The sequence below is a fragment of the Sinocyclocheilus anshuiensis genome, unplaced genomic scaffold (genome assembly GCF_001515605.1).
Source record: "Sinocyclocheilus anshuiensis isolate Anshui unplaced genomic scaffold, SAMN03320099.WGS_v1.1 scaffold252, whole genome shotgun sequence".
NCBI lineage: Eukaryota > Metazoa > Chordata > Actinopteri > Cypriniformes > Cyprinidae > Sinocyclocheilus > Sinocyclocheilus anshuiensis.
The window spans coordinates 843,950-867,527 of record NW_015554095.1 but is presented as its reverse complement, the minus strand read 5'-3'; the positions used below and the strand labels follow the sequence as shown (position 1 = coordinate 867,527).

At 36.1% G+C, this 23,578-nt stretch overlaps 1 protein-coding gene across 2 annotated transcripts in view; it reads right to left on the bottom strand.

The window, feature by feature from the left end:
• The window catches only part of LOC107669492 (zinc finger E-box-binding homeobox 1-like), a 66,505-nt gene that overhangs the window by 5,467 nt on the left and 37,460 nt on the right, over positions 1–23,578 (bottom strand). Inside the window, exons 2-5 of one of the 2 annotated variants that reach the window (XM_016461749.1) lie at positions 9,798–9,965; positions 2,253–2,408; positions 631–833; positions 109–220 (exon numbers count right to left, since the gene is read on the bottom strand). In XM_016461749.1, coding sequence (XP_016317235.1) covers positions 109–220; positions 631–833; positions 2,253–2,408; positions 9,798–9,965 — 639 coding nt within the window. The remainder of the gene's footprint in view (positions 1–108; positions 221–630; positions 834–2,252; positions 2,409–9,797; positions 9,966–23,578) is intronic. The other variant, XM_016461750.1, reaches the window with a different exon arrangement.

The window sequence follows — 23,578 nt, the reverse complement described above, 5'->3', positions numbered from 1 at the left end:
TGCGTGCAAACACACACACACACACACACACACACACACACACACACACACAAACACAAACAAACACACACAGATACAGCAGCATAGCATATTTTAAGCAGTCCTCACCACTGTGGATGCGCAGGTGTTCTTTCAGGTGGTGTTTGTACTTGAAGGCTTTGCCACATTCAGTGCATTTAAACTTTCGATTCCCTCCTCCACCTGATTGAGTAACATGCCGCTAAAAACGTAAGAGAATGTGTTATAATCAGATGAACAATACTGCTGTTATCATTTATATGTAAGTGTAAAATCTCATAAAAAAGTGTTTAATTTTTAACCATATGCCCTTTGTATAAAATATAGCTATGTACTTTAATTGCTTAATGACAACTTTTATATTTACAGTACATTTTACAGTTTTTAGTTCTTTTCTTTAGGTTTTGCATGAGTGATATATTATTACTTGTGTTAAATCCAACCATTTTGAGTCTGGTTTTAAATCTTTGGGTTTCACTACAACACACAATAGTCTAAAATTGCAACCTTATTCCCAGAGTTATCCCTTAGAAACAATTTTGAACATGTTAGATTTAAAATATGTCATTAAATCACACTTCTCACAAACATTACAGAATAAGGACAGAATACCTGTTCTCTGCCAGCTTTGTGTGCGGTCATGTGTCTGTCTAGCTGTGTTCGGTAGGCAAAGGTGTAGCTGCAGAGAGAGCAGCTGAAGTTGTCCTCGCTCTTCTCGTGTCTGTATTTAATGTGTTCTTTCAGTGAGGTGTAACGCTTGTAGCCACGAGAGCAATAGGGACAGGTGAGGAGCTGAGAAAATGAGTCTGGCGTGCCTGAGAGTGAGAGAGAAGAGAGTATTACAAGTGGGTAGAGGTGTATGTGTGTATTCATCTGTGACTCCCTTTTTTATCTCTCTCTTCTTTTTTCCTCAAAAGCATATATTAGAAACATGAAAAAATCTGTTATCTTTCAGTAGTTGTAAATGTATGCAAATTCGCAAACAATTATTTGCTATGTTGTTCAAATATATCTGAAGAGGTGTGCAAGTAGACTAATGTACTGTAATACAAGGGAATCCAGTTGCATGCATTTCTGGCATAGATGATTTATCTGTGAAGTGTGTGTGCGCGCATGTAGACATGGATCAATGCACTGGCAAATGAGAATATGAGAGTTTGGGGAGATCTTTAATGTGTTACACTTCCCATCCTGAAATATCTCCAGCATGAAGAGCTGAATAACAGCAGCCAAAATAAAAAGAACAAGGATTGGCAGCTGGGTAATTAAAGAATACCACCACGGCAACAAGGCAAATAATTAGGCTACATGGATGAACAATGGATTTCATAAAAAAAGAAACAACATGCTGGTAAAGCCTGTTATAAAAGCAACATGAATAACAAGCCAGAAAAGATTTGACAGCACATACTAACAGAATAATAAAGCCATGGATGACACATCATACGCTGCCATACATTAAGAAATTAACAAGTTTATTTGAAATGCCATTATAGTGCATACAAATTAAGATATGCCACTGTCTTATTTCTCAAACCAAATGTCCAAAACAAAGTTACTGGGGTAATCTTTTTCACGTTTCCTTGGTTGGCAGATGCACTGGGGACCTGATTATAGCACTTGAAACCTGGAAAAGTCAGAGTTTCATGATATGTCACCTTTAAGGAAACACTTATCGATGTTGTATAATACTAATATATTAATTTTCAAATGGAAAATGAGCAGATAACACCTGGACAGGTTTCTGTCCAGCTCTCACACAGGTAACATATTACCTGTTAACAGGTAACCTATTAACCTTCTCTCTCCGGTCAGGTGAAACGTTCTCTCACTCACAAACACAGCAACAGGGACGTGAGAAAGTAGCTTAGGTATGGGAGATTTGCACAGGTGTTGCAGGTCTAACAGAAGCTGCATTTCCATTACCCTTCAAATTGCGAGAATTGAAAATATGCCTAATGGAAACATGTCAATTTCGCAAAAACTCCCACATATCGCAAAAAAGTTTTTACACTTGCATGAGGTGGTTTTTAGGCAATTCGAAAAAGGAATATATCGCAAAACTGCAATGGAAACGTTTTTTTTTCGCATTTACAGGTCACCTGGCGTACGTAAAAATCCAAGAGTTCACACTTATTCTAGCAACTATTTATATTCATCTTGCGTGATGTTACCCGATGAAGTGTTTACAATGTGTGTGATGCGTGTGTGTGTGTGTGTGTGTGTGTGTGTACCATTTTCATCATGTCCGCTGGTTTCTGGTGTGCCCTGTCGCGGTTCGTCTTCTGGAGCCTCCGGGAAAATGACGGCCGTGTCTCCTTGCTGGAGCATCTCCTCAACCAAAGCATCTCTACTCCTCTCATCCTCGTCCGACACGCACTCCTCTTTCACTGCAACACACACAAACACACACTTACACTGATGCTCACCGCTGTGTCTGTGGATAGAATATCAGTCATACGATACAGCCCAATGCACAATAAAATATGAAGGATGAGACCAAATAACAGCCAAAATACTTAGTGGTGACTCGCTATTAAACAGTGCATTAGCTAAATACTCAGAGGAGTTTGAGTGGGTATGAGCTTTAGATACATAGCTTCACATCCGTGGGTATGTACACCCACAAAAACACATATTAGTCCTCGATTGCACATTTACCTATTAAAAGCAAATGAAAAAGAAATGACTCTGGTGCAGCTAATTCAATTTCGGGCTTAATGCACAATCTGAGCTCAACGTCTCCATTAAACGAGCTTCTTTAATTTGAGAAATGAACTCTCATTCTCTTTTTCTCACAAACGAAAGATTGGCTCAACTAACGATTGCAAATGAACATGCGAAGGCTTCGGGAGAAACTGAGCCCTCGGGCGGCACGCTGTTCTGTGCCTTAGCAATGCGCTCTCTCATGCGTATGCTGAAAATGAGTCCGCAATGTCAGCAATTACAACTAATGGCATTTGCTAGCGAGTCAAAACAACATTCAGAAACACCTGAGGGCATTTGTGTGTCGGAACAATTTAAGAGATCCTGCAATATGTGAGGGACAAAAAGAAAATGAAGAGGGTTTTTGTGTTTTTGTTTTTGTTTATGTCAGTGTTCTTTTGCTCATTCTTGCTCTCTTTCTCAGCAGCTCTTTTTGTAGTGCACTCTACCCTTGTCAGCAGTGATGTCTCCATAAGGGACACTGATTCACTCCGTCACTGTTTATATGTCTGACATGTAGGGTTTTCTCACCACAGTATAGACGGACGTCCTTGGTCCAAAGATGACACATATCCTGTCATCAGTGTTATTATATTTATTTATTTTAATGATCATTATTTATTATTTTTTTGTTTTACATTTTTTTGTCACTTTTGTCTTTAAAATTTATATTCAATTGTCAATAGGCATTATTATTATTACTGTAATTAGCTATTATTTAATATTAATTAATTCATTATTTATTAATAATTAACATGTTAATTTGATTATTTTTAATTTATTAATAAACATATATTAATTAATTACAAATTTAATTAAGGTTTTGATTTTAGTCCATTTTACTCTGATTGAAATGGTATGACTTTACTTTACTTTTAATTCATTACATGCATCCAACCTTTACAATTAATCAAGATTATCAAAATACAAATACATCTAAAAACATTTGAATGTTTTGTTAATATCTTGCAGTGTTATAGTTGTCTCACTGTATTTTTTTTAATTATGATCAAATTATTATTCATTCATTATATTATTCATTCATATATTATTAAATTAATTGTTTATTAATAATTAACATGCTAATTTGATTATTTTCATTATTTTTAATTTATTAATAAACATTAATTAATTCAAATTTTTTATTTATTTTATTTTAGTCCATTTTACTTTGAAGTGGCATGACTTTCGTTTATGTCCATAAACAGAAACTTTCATTAATTTATTACATTCATCCAACATTTAGGGTTAATTAAGATTAACAAAATACAAATAAATCTAAAAACATTTTAATGTATTGTTACTATCGTGCAGTGTTATAGTTGTCTCATCGTATTTTAGTTTTTTTTTTTCATTATGATAAAATTATTATATGTTGATTAAATCAAGCACCTGGTCAACAAATGTTTTTGTCAGTAATTTTGCTGACCGGAATAACACTGCAGGTAAGAAAGAAAGAGTAGCAGAAGACTATGCTAATTTTATAGATTCATGTACATATTCATTTAAACTACGCTCTTGCCATTTACAGACAGAAAAAAACATGAACACGTTGAAATGACTGGCTGTCATGATCTCCAGTGATTTCAATGGCACATGTTTCAGTAGGTCCCTCCCAAACGTTCCTGAGAGGTTTAAATCATGTTGAAATCTGGGTGTGAGATGTTCCGCTAGTGAAGGAACAGATGATTACCAGAGCTCTCGCTCCAAGCTTTGCCCTGCACTACACAGCCATCACAGCACGCTGTTGTCATGACATCACAACACAACTGTAGCCGTGACAATCTCACATTATAAGTGGGCCAGAGATAGAGACATGAATGTTATTAGTGGGGCTGGACAAGAGTGTCTCATTCCTCACTCTACACTCAGATCTACACTACAGCGTTTCCAAGAATCGTTCACAAACTAGGCCCAACACTTTATTATGCTACATTATTAAAGTCCTGTGACATCTTGTGAGGAACAATATCCCCTCAGGCCTTACAATAAAACAAGTTGACAGACGAAGACAGATATTGTCTTGTGATTGTACAACAAACTAAAATTTTCTTTGAAGAGAAACAAATAAGATGCTGTTGTAGTCTAAGCTCAGGGAAGTAGCTAACACGCGTACATGATTATATATGACATCCTGACCTTGTTAAACACATTAAGGGTGAAGGTCAGATAAAGTGCATGAGTGTTCTGTGATGGGCTTGGTCTGATTTGACAATGACGCACTATTAGCGTGCCAGAGCTGGGTCACATGAGTCTAAAAGCTCAGCCAGTTCACAGATTTACTTTAACTCGGATGATTAAGTAGAGAAAATGAAGACATATGTAGATAAACTCTTGTGAGGTACTGTAAGCGTGGTTCCACTATCCATTAAACCACTAACAAAACAGTTACGGTTGACTATGGCATTCTCACCGAGGCTGAATGTGGCCCAAATCTGATTTTCTGCTCAAATCTGATTTTTCTGTGAGGTTGCTCACATGACCCTTCAAATGTAGCCTGTATCAGATACTGGTTTGAAAAGACAACACTCCTAAACTGATTTTTGCTTTTAAAACACCCTAGCATGTCCATTAGAAGTAAATAGGTAGAGTCATTGTTGAATGTGAGACTATTTTTAGTATTACAGTAATGATAATTAAGTTTAAATAAAGGTTATATATATATATATATATATATATATCTATGGAAGCCTGTTTCCGCCACTGAATAAAAATAAAAAATGTAATTGTGAGTTTTTATCTCACAATTCTGACCTTTTTTCTCGCAATTGCAAGTTTACATCTCGAAAATCTGACCTTTTTTCTCAGAATTGTGAGATATAAACTTGCGAGATATAAACCGACTTTTACCTCAGAATTGCATGATATACATTTTTTATAAAATTCTGACTTTATAACTTGCAATTGCACGTTTATATCTCAAAATTCTGAGAAAAAAATTCAGAATTGCGAGTTTGTATCAAGTTTTTTATTCAGTGGCGGAAACCGGTTTCCATATATCTCTATGTATACAGATATAGTCAAAAGTTTGGTGTCAGTAAGTTTTTTTTTTTTTTTCATTTTATTCAGCAATGATGCATTACAATGACAGTATGAATGAATGAGGTATTTATATAGAATTTTATTGTGTATTGACAGTAAGTACAATTATAATGTCACAAATATTTCTATTTAAAATAAATGCTATTCTTTTAAATTTTCTATTCCCCCAAAAAATCCTGAAAGAAATTTATAACAGTAGCCACAAAAATCTTAAGCAGCACAACTGTTTTCAACATTGATATTAAGAAATCTTTATTGAGCCCCAAGTCAGCATAATATAATGATTTCTATTAGTAACACTGTAGACTGGAGTAATAACTGAAAATTGTTTTAAATTAATATTATATATTTGACAGTATTACTGTTTTTTATGGAAGCCCGTTTCCGCCACTGAATAAAAAATAAAAGAGGTAATTGCGACTTTTTATCTCACAATTCTGTGCAATTCTGCCTTTTTTTCTCAGAATTGCGTGATATAAACTCGCAATTGTGAGTTAAAAAGTCATAATTGCGAGACATAAAGTCGCAATTCTGAGAAATAAAGTCAGAACTGCGAGATATAAACTCACAATTCTGACTTTTTTTCTTGCAATTACGAGTTTATATCTCGCAATTCTGACTTTTTTTCTCAGAATTGCGCGATATAAACTGGCAATTGCGAGAAAAAAAGTCAGAATTGTGAGATATAAATTCGCAATTCTGAGTACATATCGGTCTTTCTTCCCCCCTCAAAATAGGACTTTAAAGGGGTCATATGATGCTTTTTTAAAGATCATTATTTATAAACTCGCAATTGTGAGAAAAAAAGTCAGAATTGCGAGTTTTTATCTCGCAATTGTGACTTTATATCTCGCAATTCTGACTTTATAGCTCGCAATTGTAAGTTTATATCATGCAATTCTGAGAAAAAAAGTCAGAATTCTGACTTTATATCTCGCAATTCTGTGAAAAAAAAGTCAGAATTGTGAGATAAAAAGTCGCAATTACCTTTTTTTTTTTTCTTTTTTTTCAGTGGCGGAAACGGGCTTCCATAGATTTTACTACATTTTTGTAAAAAATAAATAAATCTTACCAACTGCAAATTGTGGAGGTAGAATGTAACCTGTGAGATTCATATGATTCTGATTCTTGTGTGCCTCTCACAGCATAGACCATCAGCAGGCACTACGTTTCCCAGAATCCACCAGCTTCACTTTTCCTGATTAAAGTTCTGGTGAGATTTCCATTATGAGTCAGGCACTTGCAGCACTTTCCCCAGTGACCAATTACTCCATCACCATATGCTCATGCACTTTAAAACCTAAGAGTCAAATATAGAATGTAATCCTCCCTAACAGTAAAAAAATGTTTCTTTTTCCATTATGCTAGGTGCCTCTGCTCACCGCATTACGTAAATGGCTGATTCCTAATGCCTGTTCAAGAAACGTGTGGTTAAATTACAGGGAAACAGAGCGGCTTGACATATCGAATTGGATACGCAGCGTCACTATCCATACCACAGTAATCATGTATTGGTTTACGGAGTATTTACCCCATAAATGACTGCAAGAGGAGGGTTTTCATCTCAGAGATCACGAGAGCTGACAGTGAACGAGCGGCCAGTCATCTGATAGTGAAGAACGAAGTGCAGAAAAATAGCTTGGATGGAGGGAAAGTAAAAGTGGAGGTTGAGGTACAAGAATTGTAGCCAGAGACCACAGAGAGCAAGCTGTACGGTTTCTAAGTGAGCTGGTACTCTAATACAGAGATCGCTGCCAAGATACAAAGAAAGAGAAAAGAAAAGAAAGGTGTGGGGTAACCCGAAATGGAGAGTGAGAGTTGGACTGACAGCGCTGAACCATTATGGCTAGTGGCTGCTTTACAGCCCTGAGCTCTATGAATGATGGGAAGCTTAGGCAGAGAAGTGTATATAACTCAAAACACGACATCTGAGAACAGAGAACAATGCACATTACATCTCAGCAGACCAATTTCTCTGTGTGACACACCTCGCTCGTATATCTGGGCCTCTTGCTGCAACCGAGCCTTTGGCAATGGAGAGGGAAAAGCTATGAAATGAAGAGGAAAAGGTGCTGCAACAGGTGCCGTAACATGTTAAAATGAAGAATTCTGGGAAAACATAAGAGACTCACAACAACAATTCATTCAGAGTTACAACAAAGAAGCAACAGGCGGACAAAGAAAGACTACAAAGAGATGAAGGTGGTATGGAGGTAATAAAAGAAACGTTCAAGAGAGAGTGCGTGTGTAGTGCCTCTCTCTTAACTCGGGTTTCTGTGAAGTGTTTAATGTTTGGAGAGCTCTGCCAAAAACAATGACTTTCTTCTTCACTGAAGCTCCATCCTGCAGAGAACTGACAGAGAAGCCAGGAGAGAGGAATGAATGAATGAATGAATACTGGCAGAAATTAAAATGACAGAGGACTTTCGTGAATTTGGGGGGCGAACCTTGAAATACAGAGTGGAGAGAGTAGAAAATGTACCGAATGAAAAAACTGAACAAGGGGCTGCTGTGCAAGCAGTTGCTGTGGTTATAGTGGCGGTATATTACCTGCCATCATGCCTGCGTCCCGCAACACTAAGCTTAATGCACAATAGCACCCTGGTAGCTCACACACAACAGACTTTGTGTTTACCTCTTCTAGCATAAACAATCCCCACACTGCAGGCAATACATATTAGCCCAGGAACAGGAGAAATGCCTTTCGTCGAAAGCAAAAGAGCTCTATTGTATTCCAGTTACCCTTTATCAAGGCTTATTATCCAGATGGAGCCAAGATTTTACCGTCACAATAAAAACTAGGTCTGCATTTTCTAAAGGAAATACCTGTGCTTGAAAGGCAGCAAAGGAATGGTGTTGAATTGTCTCAATTAGAGTTTCTTAGAGAGATTATGCTTCATGTAACTCTAAAAAAAAAACATAAAACCTGTGTTATAATGTTAATGATGATTGACTAGTCACCTAACAAGTGACTAGTCGATTTGAAAAGTCAATGGTGCATTTTCTGAATACCAATGTTTGACTAGTCAGAACTTTTCAAATATAATTATGAAAAAAAAAAAAAAAATTGAAAAAAAGTCATGAATTTTTTATAAATTCATGACTTTCCACATCTATTATATAAATTAGACTTATGAAATTCCCTAATATTTATAGTACAGGTTTTACACGAGTTTGAGAACATTGTATTTAGATTTTTTAAATATAATTTCTTTAATTCGTTTTGCAATACTGTTCAAAAGTTTCAAAAGAGGTCTCATGCTCATTAGTTCTGCGTCTATTTAATCAAAATACAATAAAAACAGTAATATTGTGAAATATTATTACAATTTAACTCTTTTCTGTTTTAATATTTTTATCATTTATTCTTGTGATGGCAAAGCTGAATTTCCAGCAGTCATTCCTCTAGTCTTCAGTGTCATATGATTCTTTAGAAATCATTCTAATATGCTGATTTGGTGCTCAAAAAACATTTTTGATTTATATCAATGTTAAATATGGTTGCTTGATATTTTTTGTGGAAACAGTGATACATTTTTCAAGATTCTTAATGAACAGAAAGTTCAAAAGAATAGTATTTATTAAATTAGACATTTTTGTAACATCATAAATGCCTTTACTGTGCCTTTTGATCAATTTAACTAGTGCAGAATAAAAGTATTAATTTTTTTCCTTCAAAAATAAATAGTGTTATGTGTGATGACAGAGAAGTTGCATATTTGAATTCATCCCTCTTTAAAGCATCACAGTGACACGTTCAGACGGAGGTCTTTGGCTGTTGCATCATGTCTAGCTGTTTTTGGAGCATCCTGCCACAAGCTTTGCATTTTTAAGACGGCATGTCAATTTAAAAATAGTCTAACTTTTAAAACATGCATAAAGAGACACCTTCATTCTCTTCTATCTAGCTGTTTTCGAAAGCAAGAACGTGTCTTATGTAAACACTCCCTGAGAAACTTAGGTGAACCTGAAATGAGACTCAATATACAAAGCTTCCTTGATAACGATATACCACAAAAGGGCGGGCTTACCATCGTCCCATCTGCCTTCATGGTCGACGGTCCCGTTAGGGTAATCGTCAGGGGCCACACTGTCACAGTCAGCCCCGTCCAGGAGACTCCCTTCCTCCTCCACGATGTGAAGCTTATCTTCATCATCTGAGTCTGACTGGCCCTCCAGCACATGACTGTAGTTACTCACTGCAGAGACACAGAGAAAACACAACACTTAAAGAGAATGCTAACATATGGAGCCTGCAAGTGCTTGCAAACCGCAGAAGGCTTGATGAAACCCCTGAAATGTGGAAAGACGCTGCTGGTGAAAATGACTACAAGATAGAGCCAGACAAGATTAAAGAGAGAGACTGCAGCTCAGATGAAACCAATTGTTGAAGCGGGAGAGATGACTGAAGAGATGTAGAGAGATGAAGTGTACTTAAGGGAATAATTCAATCAAATGCCAAATAGTAGTGGAGCAGTTCCTGCGTCTTTCAGTGAGCCAATGAAACAAGACAAAGAATCACTCGAGATTGAATCAATAAATCAGAACGGCTCGTGTTAAAACCATTTGTGGCCAAACGGTCTGGTGTGGACACAGTCAGACGGTGTAATCAGATCATGAAATGACGATCAAGCTGCTGTAATCGTGAGATCACATACCGTACAATACTGGAAACATATCTTCTTATAGGTGTGCGATCGGCCTTTTGTAATGATTAAATGCCTCTTTACTTTTTTGACAAAAAGGAGGGACAGGTTGACCTCCATTTCAGCAGCACAGGAAGGAGAGAGAGAGAGATCGAGCTAAAACACCATTGATTTTCTGTTACAGGCCAGGCGGCCTTAATTAGTAATGTGTGTGTTTGCATGCTAGGCTAAGTGTGATTTGACATTCTATTAAAACAGTGGATGACGGAGTGGTAAGCTCACCTAACACGTTCTCATTCGTTAAAGGTAAGTGCTGGCAGGACAAGGCCTCTAATGGAGCAGGCATAAATCAAGCAGAGGTTGAATGTTTAGATTTATAAATTCAGCTAAAAGAGAGATCTTTTCAAACCCAGCGACAGCAAACATCCAGCACTTGTATACGTCTCAGACTGAAGAGTTTATGGCCACCTGAGGAATCAGTATTATTTTAATAAAGGTATATTTCACCCAAAAATTAGAATTCTTTCATCATGTATCCACCCTGTGCTGTTCTTACTTCTGCTGAACATATTTGTGAAAAATATCCTGTGATTTCTTTCATCCATACAATGAAAGTCAGTGGGGTTCAATGTTGTTTTGGACCCCATTGACAAAAACAACAGAAACATTCTTCAAAATATCTTTTTTTTTATTCCACAGAACAAAATTGGAGCAACATGAAGGTGAGTAAATGATCCAAGAGGGAACTATCCCTTTAATTGGTAAAAAATTTTTTTTTTCAATACAGATATTCACACAACTTTTTTCTAATACAGATATTCACTCATCACACAATGAATGTGATGCTAGAGAATGTGACTATTACAAGATTATCATCGTAATATGAGTGATTCCTTGTTGACCGATTTTTTGCAGGGAAAGAATAAGTGTGCCGAAAAGCCTTCCTCTCCATCCTCCTCTCTCTCCATTTCTCTCGCAGTTCTCGCTTGCCGTCATTCTTCTTTTCCACTCATCTAAGTACCTCTCTCTCTCCGGCCAAATAAATTTTCCTTTGAGAGGAGCAAAGTCAGCAGAGGGGCTGGCCGTAGATACACACACACACACACACACACGCGCACACACACACACACACACACACACCATATCTCTTCTGCTGGGCTTATCTGGCACATTTACATTCAGCTGATTTTGTGCTTTTTGTTGCACACTTTAACCAACTCTCTCTCTCTCTCTCGCTCCCACACTCTCAATCTTCTTTTATTTCTCTGGCCTGTACTTTCATTCTCCACCTGTTCTGTGCATGTACAAACCTCTTAACCTTTTTCTTTCTCTCTATCTCATGCTCCATCTTTGGTTTTAAGGTCATGGATCACAGCAAAGACCTGTGGTGTGTCTATATATGGACCTGAAAGTAGAGTCTCAATGTGGCGGTGGTTAAAAAATGCTGCTTATAAAAAAATGGAAAAAAAATCACACAATCATAAAGATAGACCCATCGCTCACAAGTTCTGTCAAACCTATCCGAGTGATGCACGGATCACCACAACAGTCAATTCGGTGTACTGTGAAGGAGATGCTACCAATCCCATCAGGCTGTTCAGCCAAGGGAAGCAAACGGTGTGGCTACTCAGCAGAAGACAGAAGTAAAGGGACAGCGGAGAGTGTGTGAGCTCACTGTGAATGATCCATGACAAACAGCCACGAGCCTTGTTCCGCCGTTCCACATGAGAGATTTCATTACAGCCTTCAGGAGGTACACACAGGAAAAGTGACTAAATAAACGCTTTACCGAGAAAGGAATAGCTCACATTATGCTGGAGCTGTAAGCTAAAACTGTGTAAAGGCACAGGAAGAACAAACTGTACCACATAAAAACACATAAAAGACAGCATGAAACATTTAACATCTGTGCCTCAAAATAGAAAAGTCAGAGGTCAGTCTAAAAAACAAAAGTAAATAAATAAATAAAAATAATGATTACTACTCATATTTTAAATATTTTTTCTGGCCCTTAGGTGTTTTCTGGTCAGAAATCATGAGGCGGATTACAAATTGTTACTCTCTTGGTAGCAATACATTTCAGTAACAGTAAGCAAAACAAATCTGTATATTATTTTGTGAATAATTCTTATTTTCTGCTTTACTTTGTAAAGCTGCTTTGAAACAATACTTCTTGTGAAAAGCACTATACAATTTTTTTTTGCATGAATATGCTTTTAAACAGAAATTAAGCATTTAATAATAATAATATTTTAATGATTTGTTTTGGATTTAGTTTAATGACAATATAAAAGTTAATTTAATATAGAAAACAACTTGCTTTTTTCATGCAGCATGCAGGAATTTTATTTAAGAAATACATATTAATAAATTTATTTAGCAAAGATGCATTAAATTGATCAAAATCGACAGTTATAAAAAGAATCCTGAGAAATAATGTATCACAGTTTTTAACATTGATAATAATAAAAACATGTTTTATTTCATTGTTTTAAATCAGTATATTAGAATAATTTCTGAAGGATCACGTGACAATAAAAAGTAGTTTTTTAAACCCCTGGTATAGAGAAAGAACAGATAATGACGGGGGAAAGGGATACTGAACTACAGCTCATTGTATTTTTAGCATGTGCGCTAACCACCAGGCCAACGATCTACTTTTACTCAGTTATATAAATGCTTGCTAAATGTATTTCCTTTCTCCTAAAATATCACTTGTCTAAATACAAACACTGACATTCCACCGAAACCTTCAATGATTTTTGCGTGTGTTGACGGCATGCACAGCACTATGAATATGTTAAGTCAGCCTATGAAACCATTAGCCTAATGAGTCTACATTCCTACTGGTCAATCAGTTTTTCAGCTATGCCTCATCTATGGATTTTACAATCAACCCAGGTGAAGTGATATGTTGACTGGGCAAAAGCTGGCCTCCAATCTGCTGCTCTGTACCTGTATGATAAAGCCTGAATTCCCAGAACTCCAGGTGATTCTCCGAAGGTTCTATTTAAAGCAAACACAATCGAGACCCCTTAATGCCCCCTATAGGGCATTACAGTGACATCTGTCAAGGCACACTGGTAAATGCCTCTAAAAGCAATCCCTAAACAAGTACACATATACATTGTGACTCACCTGGGCAGAGCTCAACTGCTTGTTAGCGGTACAGTACATCATATATGGAGCCTTTAAATAATAAATTGAGCCTTCACCCATCTAAACTCCAGCTCAGATAAAAGACACATGAGACTCTGAGGCAGACAAGAGTTATTGATTTGTCATTTAGGAAGGTGAGCTGCAGGTTTCCCATGAGTCTTTGCCAATAAGAACATTCTCCACTGCTACTTGCCCTCTCAATCTCTATGTAGAGCTTATTCAAGCACAAACACAATGTGATTTAGAGAAGTAGGACATGTTACTGGATCAAAATCAAAAAAAAAAAAAAGTAAATGCTTCAAGTGAATTTAGGTGTCATAACATTATAATGTATAGTAAATATGAAAATGGATATTCATTTTGAAATTTGAAAAGGATTACAATTTACAGTGTTATTAACTTATAAGTATTCTTAAAGATTAACTTTATAAGATGCATAAGATGAGTACAAAGGTAATCTAAATGTAAAAATATGGGAAATGTGTACATGCATAATTAAATATACCATGTTAACAGATAAAATAAGAATAAATTGCATTTTGAAATTAGTGCTGTCAAACTATTAAAAGCGTTTAATCGCATCCAAAATAAAAGTTTTTCTTTACATAACTGTGTACTGTGTATATTTATTATGTGTATATAAACACACACACACATGCATAAGAAATATGTTGTTTATATATCAAATATATTTGTGTGTATTTATATATACATAATACATAGACACATAGACACAGTACACACACATATTATGTAAAGAAAAACTTTTATTTTGAATGCGATTCATTGTTTGACAGCACTATTTAAAATACATTAAAATTGGAAACAATTATTTTATATTTTATACTAGAGTTTTTACTGTATTTTTGATCAAATAAATGTAACCTTGATGAGCATAAGAGACTTCTTTCAAAACCAATAAAAAATCTTACCAACCCCAAAATATCCTATAAATGATAAGATTTAAGATACAAGGTTGGTAAGATTTTTTTATTGTTTGTGTTGTTTAATCAGTAGGTTATTATTATAAGAATAACCAATACCCATTAAATAACACATATGGTACTGATAAAATGTGCATCTCTCTACTAATGTATTGAAAACATGAATGTATTAAAAACATAAATCTTCTGACCTTTGCATAGTTTGCGATTTTAAGAAGATACACAGAAGTAGCCAGTAAGAATCAAATGTGCTAAGAGAACAAACAATGCGTTAAATCTTTCAGGAGTGTCTCTTCTGGAACACTCTCTGCAGAACATATTAATCATTGTGGCCTGTGGTGTAAGAAAATAATCGCTGGGGCACACTGATACCTCGCTCAGGATTCTGTTCATGGGATTTATCACCAATGAAGGGATTTTGAGGGGGGCACAAGAGCAGTAAATTACAGCATGCTTTCCTCTTCAGCGACAGCCACGTTTACCTCCCAGAGTCCTGAGCTCTGCATTGCTGGTATTTTTTCACCTTTGTATGGAAAGTAACTGGTTGTATACCTGTAAGTCTGTCTGAATCAACATATAACAACACGAGGTGGGTGATCTCCACAAAAAAACCTTAATGGCTTTCCATTGCAAACACAGTCGTCTTTACTCTTTAGGGCTTAGGTACGCGTTTTTTTCCAAAGCTATCTTTGCGGCAAGAGAACTGGTGTTTGTTTTAGAAGGAGGCTACAGTAAGAATGGATAGTTGGGTTTTTCATCCGTTTGTTCAAGAGCTTCTAGTTCGCTCCTGCAACCCTGGTGAGAGAAGCTATGCGTGGAATGTCCAATCATAACACTCTCCCTGAGTGGCTCGACCATAACGACAGATTGCTGTGTCGGCTTTTTTTTACCTTCATTACAACAGGCACATACTGCACTGTTGCTTTTCAGCTGCAAAGACTAATTAGTGGTGCTTGCTAAGGAAATCATTGCTGTTACTGTTGCTCATACTAGTGTCAGATTTGGTGACTACTGTTATTTAAACAAACCTCTAAGATAAGTATTAAAATTTCAGAAGTCAGAAAGAGCTTTATTGCCAAGTATGTTTGCACATTCAAGGAATTTGTTTTAGTGTCACAAGCTTCCAGTACACAGAGACAATAACACAGAGATAATAAAAAATAAGATGAGAATAAAAATACACAAATGTATATATAAATAAACAAAAAACATGGACTTTGTAACATGGACTTGAATGATTCCTCAGATCATACATCTTTTATTAAGAAAGGTGTGCTGTTACTTCTACAAGTGATTTGGGTGCGATGTTGACAAAAAAGAAAAGAAAAGATATCTCGATATTTTTTTTTTTTTTTTTTTTTACGATAATTTATATTTTGCTGAGTGTGTTTTTGTGCTGATACCTTGGCTGGTTTAGGCCTGTCATGGATTAACAAATATGACACTACAACCACCCAGTTATGGTGGGAAGTGCCTTAAAGGGTTAGTTCACCCAAAAATGACATTTATAATTCTGTCATTTATAATCACCCTCATGTCGTTCCAAACTCGTAAGACCTTCGTTCATCTTCGGAACACAAATTAAGATATTTTGGAGAGTTTGGAACGACATGAGGGTGAGTACTTAATTACAGAATTTTCATTTTTGGGTGAACTATCCCTTTAATGAGTGATTAATTTTATTATTAATTCAAATGTTTCATTCAAAAAGCCTGATTCATTTAGAAATGAAGCAAGTGTCTTTATGAATGGATTATTGAATCACTGACTCGATATGAATAGTTTAAAAACAGATTAATTCAGGAAGGAAATACTGCAGTGTTGCTCTGGGATGCACAAATGTTCTTCTCCAGCTTAGTTTGGAACTATTTTTGTTGGCAAATCAGAAAAATAGACAATTATGTGTCTAAAATGTAACTCACTCAATATCAACTTCTTGTTTGTTGAACTGTTGTATAAAATCAATATCACATTCACGATCACGCGTATAAGCTAACATTCGGTAAAAAAGGCACTCTTGCTTGTGTGATATTACATAACTATATCATATCTTCTAAATATTAAAGGGATCATTTTTGCTTTTATAACTGGAATTACATGGGCATTGTAATAGACTTCATCACACAGTGAATGATTTTGCTCTCTGAAGATTTTTGATTGATCAAGTTTTTGTTTGTTTTTTGCACAGTCAGTGACATATGTGATAATGTCAGCTCCCACATCGTTAAAACAACAATTACAATATTATTGAAGATGCTAAATATCGCACACCCCTAGATTTGACATACAATTTTTATCTGGAGAATTTATAGCAAAGGCTTAGCAGCCACGTAGAAACCTCACTGCAACTCACTAAAACTACCCTTAAAACGTAAGCAACAGCATAGCACCACCTTTGCATCCACTCAGAACTCCTTAAAAACCACATAGCAAAAATTTAGTTAGCCCACTTATAAGCCATTTTGTAATACAAGTACCAATGGAGAGGATGATGGGAAATAAAACCTGCGGAGAGAATTGATCCTGATGGATGTTCCTGTCAATAACTGTACAGTTTGTAACTGTAGCATCTCTAATAACTATAAAACAACTCATAGCTGGATTTGTGACAGTTTGAACACACAGAAGCAGCGTTGGAGGAATGAAGGCACACCCTGCGCTAGAACTGAGCTATATATAAACCAAAGCTTCAATACACACAAACACACACTTCTGCTCTTATCTTGAGCTAGAGGTGTTAGAAATCTGCAAAATAACAACGCAGAACTGGAAAAATGAAGTAAAGCCTTCTGGACTATACATGCTCTGACTAAATGGCAATCCTTTATTACGCACAAACTTCTTTTTTTCACTGGCAAACACACACACAGTGCTTCAAACCACATCCCCACCCAGAATTCTTTTGTCTCTCACACACACTAACCACAACAAGACAGAGCCATTACATCAAACAAAAGCCTGTTACCGCACATGTCTCTGGGCGTCTGGGGAGTGTGTGAACCCACTCCTGAGAAAGACTCGGGTTCCACATGCGGCCTGTATCATTATGTTTCTGTTTTCAGAGGCTGGTCTTCAAGCTGCACCCTCTGCTCTGGGCTGTAGGGGGCAACCTGCTCCCAAGGAGACGTCAGCGAGGCAACAGAGGCAGATGGAACACAGCATGGCCCAGTTTGCAAAGCATTTAGCATTCATGTGACATTCCTGATGTCAGAGATGAAAAGAGATGGGAAAACTAGGGATGCACCGATATTAAAATTCTGGCCGATATCAATAAGACAATAACTGATGTCACAAAATTTATAAGTACAAAAATCACTATTAATTGTATTATATGTATATTTGTCTATAAATAAATTAAATCAAAAGTCAAAAATCAATTACTTAATTTAGGCATCCTGGCTTGGAAAAATAATGGAAAAAATTGTTTGTTTTGAATTCTGAACTGAATGACCAAAGTCATATGGGATGTTGGAAATACAACTGAAAAGAAGATTTTTTTTTTGTCTTTTAAACACCTTAGATTTAAAATATTTACATGAAGTACCCCCTGATTTTTTAAGTTATTATTTCAATAATGTAGTGACACATTTGCATGTTCACATAAAACGATAAAATATCAAATTTATTTGAAAAGTGTTTTATTTTGACATTGTAACTGGACTTTAAAATTGACCAAAACCTCTAATAATAATAATAATTTTGTGTGTTGTGCTATTTTGTTATATATTATTGTCATTATTTGCTAATTTGTATTATTTATTTTGTTTTTATTATTATATATTGTTTATATATTACATTATATCGTTTATATATTATTTTATATAATAATAATTATTATTATTATTGTGGTTGCTGTTGTTGTTTTAACAGTAATTATAAAAACAAAGACAAATATTACTGTTGTAAATAACTGTATTGTAAAATAAAGAACAAATGTTTGAAAATAATTATAACACAATAAATATACGTTTTCTTTTACACAACAAGTTACAATACTAATATTTATGTCTTAAATTCTTCACTTTCAAACATTTCTGTTAAAGTACAAAAGTAAACGACAGGAAAAGTAATCAAAATCCAAAACAGACTGAAACAGGAGTCTAAAATTAAATGTCCAGTACTGACTATAATAACCAATATGGTGTATCCCTATGGAAAACTTAATAAAATAAAGTCAGTTGCTGCAGCAAAAGTGCAACATATCTGGAACATGTGCACACCTAAAAGCCACAGCCCTGACATGCTGAATTACAGCTTTACTAAAAGTACATAATACTCATGCTCCTACATCTCATTCGCCTTGCTCTCCCATGCTTTCCTTCCCACTTCCTGCCCTCTGGGAGTCAGCACATAAGCTAGTGTCATAGATGGCGGCGGCGCCACTTGTCCTGCTAAGAGCGTCACTTCACAAGTGCATCATTATCCAGTCAATGCTAAGAGGCTAATTAGTCGCAGCAGGCTGTCTCCTCTATTCATTGAAGAAGAGCACATGTCAACCACAAACACATTGCGAATGTACACTTAGCTCGACTGCAGGTTGGTGATAAAAAAGTGATGTGCTAAGAAAAGGAATGCATAGCAAGGAATACGTGTGTGTGTGTGTGTTTGAGCAAAGGTAACTTTGAGAACAAACATCTGACCATGCATGATGTGTGTCTGGCCTTCACATGAGACTATGTGAGTGTATTTTGAGCTAATCTTGCTCAGCGCAACTGGGTTCTTCTAAATAAGGTCAGAGAGCGCGGTCATACCTGCGCTATGATAACAAAGCACGCTGCCTCAGTTTGTCAGCGCTTACTTTAGTGTGTTTTGGTTTGAGGTGAGACTGACCCCATTCACAGAAATAATGCTCTTTCATTTACATGCCGATTGGCTAAAGACTAATTTAAGAGTCTGAGAGTAAGTTAAACCAGCAAGTTTGTTTTTCATGGCAGTGCATTACCTGTTAGTGAAAATATGGGTGGTATGCTGAGGCACTCATGCATTATCAGAGCCTGTTCTGTATCTGCACAGTGCTAGACTTTGTGTCTGTTCACGTGTGTTTGTGCTTCACCGTTCTGTAGATATAAAGAGGAAACATCTGCTGTGCCTGCTGGGTAGTCAGTCAGTCCTGTACCTGCAGATATGGTTCACTAACCTGAACCTTTCTTCATACAGTTTCACTACCTTCTCTTTCTCTCTCTCCTCCCACTCGTCCCTCCAGCAGCTCTGCCTCGCTCTGTCCTCACACTCGTCTTCATAAGCAGATCAGACAGAGGTTCAGTGCCGCCCATGGTCAGCACGCTGGATTTAGACGCTAACATAACACACTTTGTTTAGGGTAGGAAAGTCCCGTCGTCAAGGTAACTCTACCAAAATTAACACTGACAATGAAGAAAGCACTAAATTGTTGTATGAGAACACATAGACGTGACCACACACATGAATTACTGAAATAAATGAACTTTTCCATGACATTCTAATTTATTGAGATGCACCTGTATATATTCTTTGGTCATCAGTTTTTCTGCATTTACTGCGCTATTCTGAGCGAAAGTCTGTGTGATTATGTGGAATGGATTTAAATGGTAAAACTAAAATCTTTCATTTGTCATCTCTATAGTTTTAAGTATTGACTGGGGATGGTAAGATTCACCGATATGCATCGGCATAAAATGTAATGATGCGATTTTAAAAAGTGTGCATCAGATACACGTTGGCATTTGTATCGTGATGCATCATTTCTAACATATTTGTATTGGTAAAAAAACAATTTATTCATATATAATTATTAGTATATGCACTATACTTTTATTATTTAGTAAAATGACTAATAATTTGTGACCAATATTTTATATGTAGATTGATTTCTCCTCTCTAAACTGTTTCTCAAGCACATTCTCTCTACGTGAATATGACATACAACAACACTACGGAGACAGAGGTGTTAGGAGTCAGAAGCCACTTAAGTTAATTTATGATTTGCTGTCTGTCTGAACCAAAGAAATAAAAGCGAACTATCTGTACAATATTGAATTGCATATAGCATCATATTTTTTTTCCATTGCATCGTATTGCATCGTTTTGAATCGAATCAAAATCTGATCACACTGCATCGTGATAGGGGTGAATCCTATCGCATCACATCTGTAGATGCTTCATATGTATCTTTAATGTACCATATCGTTGGCTATGCATCGAGATGCGTAATGCATTGGCCTCAGCTACATCCCTAGTCTCGACTGTGCTTGGATTTGCCAAGATACTAAACACCTTCAACCAAATGCAATAGATTTCAATATAAACTCAAACAATTCTCATCCAGTACATACAAAATCAGAAGAAAAAAGAAAAAAGAGTCACATAATTAAAAAAAAATTTTTAGTACTTTTATTTATCTTGAATTTTATAAAGCCGGTGAGACTAAGTTGATACTTCAATGAAGCATAACTACAAACACTATTACTTCTCTTGAGCCATAAAAGAGCAACCTCTGAGCTATAAAATATTCCTCTGGTACAAGCTTCCGTTTGGTGGTTTTTCCAGACATGTAATAGTGTCTGCTCACTCTCTTGGACACAAACGCTGTCCAAAAGTTTTAATCTATGAAATGATCAATAAAAGAACGAATGAATGAGCCAGTGGTGTCTAGACGAGACATTGAACAGTCTGTCTGACTGACCAACTCAACAAAACCACTGAACAGCACACTCTGATACACTTACTTATGCACAAATCCAAACCAACACACACAGTGACTCAGATATGATTAGTCATTTTAAGAGCATCTGAGTACATATGTCAGTGTGTGTGTGTGTGTGTGTGTGTGTGTGTGTGTGTGTGTGTGTATGCAGGGCATTTCCCAAACAGTTCAAGTGAGTCAGACAAAGAGGACAGAATATTTTGTTATGATTAAGATCATCATGTTAAAATAATCTTATAAAAGAGATTCTGATTGGTCATTATAGCATTCCAGCCATGATGCAATATTATTTTAGCATTAATTATATACTATTATATAATTAATTGGCTGGTGGATGGTGCTTTTCTCTCTGTTTCTCTTTTTTAATGCAGCACATCCAGACTGAAAACACCTTAAACCGGATTAAACCAGTCTGTGGTCCAGACCGACAGGAGGCACACTCACAGTCTCAGCTGTTGGATTGTGGGAACAGGTGTGCAGCAAGGATGACTATTCTTGTTAACGGGGCACTGGAGATGGGGGAGGGAGAAACAGATAAGCCGTCCCTATCTTTCCGACCTAAAATAGTCAAAATAACAGCATTTGATCTGTGAGTATATACAGCGGTAAAAAAAACTGTTAATGACTTGAAAAGACAAAGAATCACTGTCAAAGTCCATATTTATCTGGACGAAGTGTTCGCCCGAGGCAGATCCTGTCACACATGGTCAGCGAGAGGAAGACTGAGAGAGAGGGGGCTGCTCAGACTCTTGTATTTAAAGGTCAGGTCTCATAAAGCTGATCATTCAGACAGCCTGACACTTACAGAGGTGAAGAGATGCCACAGGCGTACACACACTCGCACACAGACACACACATTCAAAGACTCGCACTGGAGGCAGAGGGATGAGTCAACAAAACAACCCCAGAAACTCTCCCACATCACATGCAGAAACAGCACAGATCTGCATATTTCACTCTCTGTTTGCTTCACAGCCCCTTGCAACTCGCTCTCTGGTCGTGTATTAAATTCAATGCACACAGACTGAAGTAGTTTAAGTCTTTGGTTCTTTTAATTGTGATGATTTTGGCTCACATTTAACAAAAACCCACCAATGCACAACATTGTTCTCAACAAATCTCAATCAAGATTTCTTATCCTGTTGCGCCCTCTATAGGACCAGCGACTAGTCGACGTCAAGCTTAAAGCGTCATGGCAGAGCACTGAATTCGACTAGTCGATTAGTCGGTGCAACCCCTAGTATGTACACAAGTCAGCAAAATATATAACACTGTTCTAGTAGTTTTTGGATATTTTAATAAAAAAATCTGTGCCTTTAAGTTGCTTAATCAACTATAAACAAACCAGCATCATGTATGCATGCATAGTTTAATACAAAGGGCGGAAAGCCAATCACACAGAGTACATTTTTTATTTAAAAACACGAGTTGCAGTGGGATGGGGAAAAAACCCTGCCATAAAGTCTCGAGATATGTTTTGACACTTACATCGTCATCGCATCTCGTGTGCCACTGATAAGGCTGCCTCCTTAACGCACACCTAAAATGTGGATTTTTATTTTAAATTCGACGAATATTCGAAATTCGAAAAAAAATTTGACAGCCCTACTCTCTGGTGACTGTAAAGACACAGAAATAATTTACACCAGTGGTCGACAGATACAGGTTTCTCATATCAAACTAAAATAAACATAATATGTTTAATGAGCGCAAATGAGACTTACAGAAAATCTTTGATTTGAAATCGGCATATTTATTCAAAATTATTTTTAAAAAATCCAAGCAGAAGTTATCGGTTGTCAAAGCCCAGTTGTGGACACAATTATTGGCCGACCCTAGTGAAAAATAAATATACTAAAATGTTAATTTCATGCTAAGTATTACAAATACAGTACATGTACATATTTAAGTTCTTAATACAAATACCCTGCAATTGTACTTTTGGTATACTAAACTGGTATATTTAAAGTCTGCTAAATTGTAACAACTAATTTTGTACTAAATTTTGTACACTTCACTTGTGCAGAAGTAGTGCTGAAGTTCAACTAAAGATATAGGCTACTGAAATATATTTGATTGTGCTAAAGTGGAACTAATGGAAGTATACTTTAGGTACACTTTAAATATCTTGCATTTAAAGACCGTTATCATTCAAAGATTATACGATCCTCATCAATAGTTACATTAAAACACATTTTAGGCTTAATATTAAGAAATGTGCATTGTGCACAAGTAGTACTCCAAATAAAGTTAAATTATAATTTTTATATCAGTAAGTCTCAAGCGTTATGTCAGTAAATATGTTCATAAATTTGAAGTAACTATTTTAAATATATCATTTTTTTTTACTATGGAATGCTGATAATTTGAAAATTTTCAAA